Source organism: Trichomycterus rosablanca, chromosome 20, assembly GCF_030014385.1.
Source record: "Trichomycterus rosablanca isolate fTriRos1 chromosome 20, fTriRos1.hap1, whole genome shotgun sequence".
Taxonomy (NCBI): Eukaryota; Metazoa; Chordata; class Actinopteri; order Siluriformes; family Trichomycteridae; genus Trichomycterus; species Trichomycterus rosablanca.
Genome location: NC_086007.1, coordinates 6,782,545 through 6,792,449, shown reverse-complemented (window position 1 = coordinate 6,792,449; position 9,905 = coordinate 6,782,545). Strand labels below are relative to the sequence as shown.

The window sequence follows — 9,905 nt, the reverse complement described above, 5'->3', positions numbered from 1 at the left end:
TTATTTCAGGTAATCTTGAGCCCACAAAAAATATGTTCACAGCTATGAATTCCGTGAATACCCTACTGCTAATGCAGGTGTCTCAGCTAGACAGCAGTGTGCATTAGTCCGCTGTACCATTGAAGTGCCCAAAAGCTATTTTTTAAAACAAACATGTTCAGACTAATCAACGGTCAATCATTTACTTTAAGTACACAATGTTTTAAATTAAACCAAGCCAAATTTTGCTTGAAAGTTTGTATTAGTACAATACATGAAAACTACAAACATAGTGGACAGAGATTAGGTTGATAAATGCTGGAGTAGTTTTTATGCTGGAATTAAAAATGTACAAAGACAAATCTAATTGTCAAGAGCACCACAAATGTAAGTATATAGCTGACATAAGACATTATTCACAAGTATGCATGAGCAGCAGTGCACACACATAGTTACAGACAGACACACACACAAACTTGCACAAACACACAAGCCAAGAATTAATCCTCACATCATGACGGGCGGACAGAAAGACAGATGAGAAAAATACAGATTGGACAGATGAGAAAGGGAGAAAAAGGGGATGGAATAGATGCAAAGATGGATACACAGACAAATAGATGAACAGATATATGGAGAGAGAAAAGAATGGACACATGGATGGATGGATGAACAAAAATATTTATGCATAAATGAGGATTGAAAAACAAATGGATAAACTGATGCATAAATGTATCACTAAATTAATGCAAAGATTAAAAAATGACTAAAGGGCTGAATAGAATAAATCAACAATAGAATGGACCAAGGTCTAATAGAATAGACCTTTATAATCAGTTTCTTGTGTTTCCCTGCTCTACATAAGCGATTGTTCCAGGCGTCTCCAGGTCAGTGCAGAAAAACTCGTGGTGCCCTCTTGAGTTTAAAATAAGCATTACAATTAAGAGGCCTCACAATGAAGAAAGAAAACACAAGTGCCAGAAGCTATGGAATTCGCTGCCTGTCCATGTAATGTAAATGTAATAATATACAATATATATAAAATACAAGATGTAGTATCAAGATGAAATTTATAATGCATCTAGCATAACTATATAGAAGTATTAATGTATGTGATAAAATATTATGTCTTACCTGTATAATTTCTATCATCTGAAAGCAAGTATGGAGAGAAAATAAAATGCTTTAAATACTTAAGACACTGAAATGTCTGAACCTGATGTCTGAAAAGCAGGCACCGTGTGCTTCACATTGTCAGACAGGTTCTGTTTAAGATCTGGTGATAATTATGGTTCAGGTAGGGCTGAGCAGTTCTTGACAGTTTCCTTCAAAAATGATATGTTATTAATATTAAAAGTAGATTGTCTGAAACATAAGTGGGGCAAATATGCAAAATTTGAAGACTATATGGACAAAAGTAATGTGACGCCTACACATTACACCTACAGGACATGACATCTCATTCTAAATCCATAGACATTAATGTGAAATTGGTCCCCAGGGGAAGGCTTTTTGAGTAAGATGTTTGCCCATTCATCCAGAGTTTGTAAGGTTGGACACTGATGTTGGATGAGACGACCTGTCTCCCAATCTTTGTTCTACTTCATCCCAAAGGTCTGTATTGAGTCCAGAGGTGAATGCTTTACACCAGTCTTGGTGACATAAGGCTTGAAAGCCATGGAAACCAATGCAATGGGGCTTCCGGCACACAGTTTTGTGCTGATATTAATGCCAGAGGAGCTTTGGAACTCAGTTACTGAGTCAGCAAAGCAAGTGCTGGCGACTTTTATGCACTGTGCGCCTCAGCACTCTGTGACCCCACTGTGCAACTTTATATGGTCTGCCACTTGGTGGCTTAGTTGCTCTGGTGCCTAAATGCTTCCACTTTTCAATAATAGTATTTAAAGTTGATTGTGGAAATCTAGAAGAAATTTCACAAATTTCACAAAATTGCAACGTTGGCATCCTATTACATTACCACACTTAAATTCAGCTGTTTAGAGCGACCCATTCTTTCACAAATGTTTGCAAAGACAGCCTGTATAGCTAGGTGCTTGATTTCATACACCTGTGGCAATGAGACTGAAGGAAACATCTGAATTTAAAGGTTAAGACATTAAGTGTGTATATACTTAATGTATGAGGGATTACCTAACAAACTTCACAAATAAAATAATTAAGTAGACTTCAAGATAGCAAGAAAATGTCAACAAGAACTTTTACAAACATTTTTTTTAACATGTTAAAAATAAATTTTTGTATATACAAGCATGTTTGAGAGTGTAGTGGAATAGTAAGTACTCACAGACACACAGTGGTCTGGGCGAGTCCCATTTGCCCTGCTTGGTGCAGTGAGAGATGTCTTTGCCCTCCAGTTGAAATCCGGAATGGCAGCTGAAATGGAGCACAGTGCCTTCTACTGGAGGACCAGGGGGCTGCAGGTTCACTCTGCCGTTCTCCAAAGAAGTCCAAGCACGAGGACACAAAAACACTAAGAAGAGAAAATCATCTCATTTAATTACGACCTAATGAGCCTGTGTGAGGGTGCTGTTGAATGACTGCAAAATAATAAATATCAACTTGTTTTACAGGCATTTCTAATATGCAAGGGAATATCAGACCAATTTTTTGTGTTGTGTTGTTTGCTGTGGTGTCATTGGTATAAAGCACTTTAATTAATCAAAATAACTTTCTTACAGGGTTAAAGATTTTTAAAGCCATTTTCACTGTGTATCTGCCACTCAAGAGCAAATGCAAGAACACATGTCATGCAAAGCCAGATCTTTTTTTTTTTTTTTTACCAATTCCCCCTTCTTAGCCTGACATCCAGCATTTGGTAGCTGCTAAAAAGCACCAAGCAAACAACTCAGATGTGAACAGAGGCAGGTTGGGTGCTGGGTTAGCAAACCAGTCTCATGAAAGCAAGCTTTCTACAGAAACAGCAAAAACACTTCAGAGGAATGACCAGAATAGCAGATACTGCACAACCCCTGAGCTTGTGGTTAAGAAAAGCTGTGGCCATCATGTCTGATTGACCATAATAGAGAACACTTGATGACCGATGTGCTCTATGATAGCTGCTCAAAAAAAAAAACTATGTTAAATATAAACTACATTAACTGCATTATTTTAAGAGAAGTGGAAGCCTCTGTTGTCAGTAGAGATGCATGAGTACCGATACTGGTAGCACAACCAGATGTAGGGAAAAAGCCACCTGCATCCTCCGTGACCTCACCCACCCCGCACATGGACTTTTCACCCCCCTTCCCTCTGGAAGGAGGCTGCGCTGCATCCAGGTAAAAACATCTAGACTGAAAAACAGCTTCTACCCGGATGCAGTCAGACTGTTGAACTCTTCTACTCCCCATATACTGAACATCTTATCAACACAATCTACCATACTGGACACAACTGGCACACTGTCACTTTGACAATCTTGGGATTGTTGCTGCTAGTTTTTGCTGCTACACCTTTGCAATCATGCACTTTAGTAAACATAAGCTGCTGCAGTTGTTGTGCAATACTTGTAAACTTTGTACTTGTACTCTTTTTAGTTTCTCAGTTTGTTCTAAATTTTTATTACTTATCTTAGTTTATTCTATATTATTCTATATTTTATTCTATTTTATTTTCTTCATGTCACACACACCGAGACCTGGGAAACTGTATTTCGCTCTATCATGTACGTGGTTGAATGACAATAAAGCAGAGTCTGAGTCTGAGAGTCTGAGTCTGACTGGTATCAGGTATTTGCTCTATACCGCGCTCATTAACTTGTACTCGTACTCGCAAACGAGGCTCCGATACTAAACATCCGATACCGTGTGCCTAGTGCACGTTGCTGCGTTATGCCTAGTTCACACTGCACGATTTTTTGCCCTGATTTTCGCTCGGTGACTGGTCGGCGCTAGATGTGCCGGCTCGGGAGCAACTCGGCGTTCGCTCAGCGATCAAAACTCGGCTCTCGATCGCTAAGTGTGAACTATCCAACAACTCCATCCGACCGGCTCGCCGAGCGCTCGGCGACCGGATCGAGTTTTCTAGCATGTCAGATATCTGATCCAATAGGTATTGGCTCGGGAGCAACTCGGCGTTCGCTCAGCGATCAAAACTCGGCTCTCGATCGCTAAGTGTGAACTATCCAACAACTCCATCCGACCGGCTCGCCGAGCGCTCGGCGACCGGATCGAGTTTTCTAGCATGTCAGATATCTGATCCAATAGGTATTGGTATCGGTATCAGCAAGTACAAAAATACATGTAACATTGTACTTGTACTCGGTTGGGAAAAAATGGTATTGATGCATCCCTAGTTGTCAGTTATGTTGGTTGCAAAAGATTGGGATATAATTTTCATCATTATTTGTTCCCCTTTCATTTTCATGTTTACCACCACTGTATCCTGGTCCCTGGCCATATTACACCCCAGAGAAGATGCCAATCCATCTTAGTGCCTTTGCATAGACAATTATTTCTGTATGTAGATGCTTGGCCAACCGATAGCAGCATGAGGAATTCGAACCCTGGATACTGGTGGTAATTGCATTCAGCATTATTATTTTTTTATTTTACTTTCTTAAAGGCACATGAGAGTACACCAGTGTACTGAACATAAAATAGTAAATATCTGATTACATACTGCATCTGCTCTGCTGCTCCATGTCTGTCCATATGCCATTTGGAAGACACTTTCGCACCTTTGGCCCCACAATCACCCTGTTCCCCCGGCAGATGTATTCAATCTCATAGTCTACAGGTAAGATCTGCACACTGCGAATCTACAGAGACAGTGAGAGAGAGAAGAGGAAGAAGCAGGAAGTGAAATATGAGACTTGTTTGTTTTATAAGAAATTCCTCCCTGGACCAATGCCCTGGTGAACACCTACTAATAACATATTACACTTACTTGCTCCTGAGTCAGTCCTTTGTACCGAATCCCTCCATCTCTGGGAGGACGAATGATAGCACAACCTGAAACAGAAAGAGAAAGGATGTAACCAGAACATATTGCTGAGGATAAACAAAATGCATCACACATTAGGGGGAGGAGTGTCATTTTACCCTGTTAACCATTTAACCTAGTACCAGTACAACTGTAGCAGCTACTGTCTGAAGTGTATGGAGGTTTACGCTATAGACTCTATATTGTTCCAGTGCTTTTGCTGGCACATCAGAAAGCCCTTTTAGCTTTTTTAGGTGGAACTTAATCATAAAGCTGGCAATAACAAAGCCCACCCATTTGGAGGGAAGATGGTCAGTTTTACTGTCATTTAAAATTGGTCTCTTGTTGAACTACTATTACTTGGCCCTTTGTAAATTTAGGGCTGGACCACCAATCACCAACATTCTTTCCAGCAACAGCAGAGGCAACAAAATTCTGAGACAAAGGTTTTTTTCACTTAACCATTCACATTCCAACACAAATTGATAGGCAGACATAAGAGACCTAATTGCTTTAGATTTGTATTTATTTAAACGTTTACTGTCAAATTATGAGAGGATAAAATAACATTAAAACTTTTTTTAACACTTGGACCTCTCTGAGAGTGTGCAGTTGCTAACATCAGATATTGTATGGGCACCTAATGTATGATGCACAGGTTGGACACATACCACAGTAAGACCATTGATCTAAATCACATTACTACAGCTAATAATCAAGATGATTATTACTGTTACTAGATGAAATACTGTTCAGTATTTAATTAAAACAATACAAAACTTGTTTTCCACTGTCTTGTTTCTTTCTTTTTTGTTATTTGCTACCTTATCTTAAAATATACACCAAAATCTTTTTGCAAATGAATGCATTTTTATTTATATACATGTGACTAGGGACATATTTGTGAATGATCAGAGTTAAAACCACTAAAACCCTTTAGATGCTTTAGAACAATGAATGGTTAACACAACAATCAATACAGCTTACTGGAAGTGAGCTTTCCCATCAGGAGACAAGTGCTTTAAAGCAACATCATGCGGCAACCATTTCACCAACCCAGACAGAAATCTAAGCTTTCTTTTCAGATCATTTGCATCCTTTATTTCCTCTGAACAGCAGTTCTCTCAGCAGTTCTAATGGGGGTTTAGAGATAAGCTGTGTAACAATCCTTTGTTAAAGCCAAACACTTTTCTATAGGGATGTTTGCCTGACGAATGTAGATATGCTGCTGAAATAACTATGAAATGCTACAGTGAATTTGCAAAAGTTTACTTTATTACTACAACACCACAAATGAACAGTGCCATGAAAAAGTATGTACCCCCTGATTTTTTTTAAAATAAGAATTTTCTATTTTTGACTCCCAGTAACATCCTGTTTGTGTCACATCAGTCATGTTAGATTACAAATCTCCATGACATAAAATACACCAATGGATTAAACTGTTACATGAACTGAGCACTCTACTGTTATGTAAGACCCAATTCATATGCCTAAAACATACTATATTAGTTACCTATCTCTTTCTATTATTTAGTTCAAGGGTATCGATAGAAAGGTAATTTTCTTTATTACAGGCAGCTTGAATAAAATGTAATTGTGTGATTTGTTAATGTAGAGTCTCTCTCTCTCTTTCTCTCTCTCTCTCACACATGCACACACACACAAAGGCATTACCTCCAGAAGTTGAGTTATGCATGAATGCAATAAGACTTGGAAACATGTTGAAGATTACAAAAATCAACAGCTGCGCCATTTCTGCATCTAAAACAAGAAACAGAGACATACAGATTAAAATATACTATATAATATAATAACTTCACTGAACTACTCAGCACTCACATTAACTCATGTATATAATTTGATTGTACATTCACATTTACTCTTGTCTGAGGTCCACCACCATCCTGATGGAAACTTTCATCATTCTGACTAGGTGATCTAAGGATCTGTAAAAATAACTACACTGGTTTAGAGTAACCCTTCTTTTTATGGTGACAAGTGGACTTAAAATTAAACTCCATCCTTGCAGGGGTTAATCATTCAGGCCTGTATTATTCTCTTGGTGTACACCAAACATTGTCACCCACTTCTCAAGATTATGGAACTTACTAAAAAATGTCTTACTGTCTCAATTATTAACCCTTTTTAAAAGAATACAGATCTTAACTTCGTGCCTTCTTGATTTAAAATCCAGGTCACCTTGGCCTGATGAGTGTTTTATACATGCCACAGGGAAACTGCTCAACTGTTCCATGTTTCCACCTGTCCGGCAGAGTCAGCACTTCTTATGTTAAATAGATTAAGATGTAAATGAGTATGAAAGTGATCTACTCACAAGCGATGACAGGTCGGGTGTCCTTCACCAGCGAGGGAACAGAATTTCCGTTTAGTGGGTGTTTATATTGCACAGATTAGAATCCGTATTTATTGGGATGTGCAAATCCAGCGACGTTGCATAGAAAAACATATGGATGGCTTATCATTACTCCGTTATTGCGTTATTGCTTAAAATGCATCTGGATGAAAATTACAGTCTATATACAATAAAATACACCGCCTCGATATTGCATATCCATCATTGCTTTCCTCTCCTCCTCCCTTTTTTCCACTCTCCTTTGGGTGGATTTTTTATCCCACCCGTATTCAGACAGATCCCGCCCATGGCCCCGGCTTGACCAACCCACCAAGCACAGTGAAGCGCAGTCTCCCCCTCTGTTCCGAATCATTGCTCTTTGTATTTAAATGACGTGTATATTGTCCAATCAGCGCTAAAGAGGCGGGACTAGTTAAAGTCTGGTGGGAAATAAAAAATCTGGCACTCACTCAGGAGGAACGATTGTGGCCTGGGTTTCTCTCTTTCCACCATCGACCTGCCTGGTAAATAAACCCGGTTGATGGTAAAAGGAGGTTAAATGTTTTAAACCAGTGTTTCTAAACATGTGGTACTTAAAGTTTCTCAGGGTAATAGTCAATGAAATGTTTGGCTCCATCCACTAAAATAAAAAGCAGTAAATTAAAATATACCTATTTTTAAAATCTATAATTAACATAATTTCTTCCAAAAACATGGTTTTCATATTCGAACACAATTAGAGTGTGTTAAATGTGCACTAAAATACTGTGTAAACTACATGGAAACAAACTTCTACCCAAATGCTATTTCTTGGTCATGATTTTTCCAAAGAAGACCTACTTCCCAAGAAATCTAACCGTATGTCTCAGCTAACGGGAATAAATGCCAGATAGACACACGCCAGCTTCGATTAATTAGACACACTTGTTGGGAATAAGTAAAATGGCTAGTCATACAACATTTGATGTTAATTTCCACACAGAAAACGAAAACTTCTACAGACCTTCCCCAGGCCTGTCAAGATCAAGGACTTAATGCATCTAAATTAAATAAAGCCATTTTTATTATCAGAATTTATTTTCAAAGTCAATACATTTAATTGGTAAACCTGCAAACATTTAAATAAAAAAATTTTCAGCAAGACAATGCCATGCCTCATCCTGCACTCATTACAACAGTGTGGTTATGTAGACACAGGATGTGTGTCCTTAACTGGCCTTTCTCCTACTGAAAATGTACAGTGGGCATCATCAAGAATAAAGTCTTGTATCAAGCAAGGATAAGCAAAATCTTAACTAGCAAAACAATCGCACTGTATCCAATTAATACAAAAGGAGATGAAACACATGTAAACATGTCATATTTAATGTATGTGGATATGCACTGATGTGCTGACTGACAGGTAAAAATGCAGTAAAATGACGTTGGATGTTGTGGACTTCCAAATCTAGATGCATTTGCATAAAGTAAATATATAATATAAAATATATAAAATATAATAATTATAAAATATATAATATATAATATAAATAAAATATTTTTCCTTGTTGTTTTCTTTACTGTGAATAAAACCACAGAGAGATGACCGTGGCAGAGGTTGAAATATCAGAAGCATTTGTAGAAGCAAACTGGAGATCACAGGCAATTAAATCGATAAGACATGAACTGGCAGCTGGCTGACAGAGTGCAGCAGGATGTTCTCAAACAAAAAGTACAATTATTTTTCCTGTGCACTGAAAAAGTTTCACAGCCTTTATTATTTATACTTTATTGTTCCATCAGACACTGCATAAGACATATTATGCAAATCTTCAAAAAGAACAATCCTTCAGCGCTATTACAGAGAGTATCAAACTGAATTATATAATTGCTGAAAGCAATAATATAGAAAACCAGGACAAGAATGCTGCATATATAAATACAAGAAAATACATTCCAAAATATACAGCTATACTAATTATAAATAATGAACAAATCAGTCACTTTCAGCAGATAATTAATTATAACACACAATATATAACAATATAATCATAGAACTATAAATAAATTAGGGCTCTAATTTACAACCCAATATTTGTCCTAAAAATAATACATTTAAAATCTACTTGTTTAAAATCGAATATATTTATCTGATTAAAAACAAGTTTGTGTGATGCTTAATTTTGATATCTGGCCAACAGCAGCCTAAAATGTTTCATTAGATCAAACTTGACATAGTTGATGTAGTAAGAAAGAAAAAAGATTGTCTTAAAACGCTGCATCATCACACACTAAGTTTTACAGAACTTACTTCCATAGAATGACTGCTGTTAGGATGGCAGTATCAACTGTGTTAAAAATGGGTAAAAAAATGGGTACATGCCCAAATCTCCAGCTAGGCCTACAGACGCACAACACTGTTGTATATTCATATATCATTATAAGATACCAATCAGCTAATTTTTAAATTAATTTCCATTCACATTCACTGAATGTGTAATCTGAATATATTTATAATTACTATTCACTGCATTTTAACAGCTTTGACATTTAAGTATCTAGACTGGTCAGTCATGTACTTGCCTTTTGCAAGTCCGAAGTATTTAGAAACATGTTATTAAATCCCAAAGCAAAAGATAAACAAAGCTTT

General features: G+C 37.3%; 1 protein-coding gene across 1 annotated transcript; it reads right to left on the bottom strand.

The window, feature by feature from the left end:
- On the bottom strand, nt 1–7,382 carry LOC134334867 (gamma-aminobutyric acid type B receptor subunit 1-like). The gene is made up of 7 exons (XM_063017335.1): nt 7,259–7,382; nt 6,598–6,684; nt 4,885–4,949; nt 4,618–4,756; nt 2,285–2,470; nt 1,114–1,131; nt 1–14 (listed from the first exon to the last, which is right to left on the bottom strand). The coding sequence occupies exons 2-7, from the start codon at nt 6,674–6,676 to the stop codon at nt 1–3; spliced, it is 501 nt and encodes a 166-aa protein (XP_062873405.1). The 5' UTR covers nt 6,677–6,684; nt 7,259–7,382.
- Between the last annotated feature and the right edge of the window lie 2,523 nt (nt 7,383–9,905).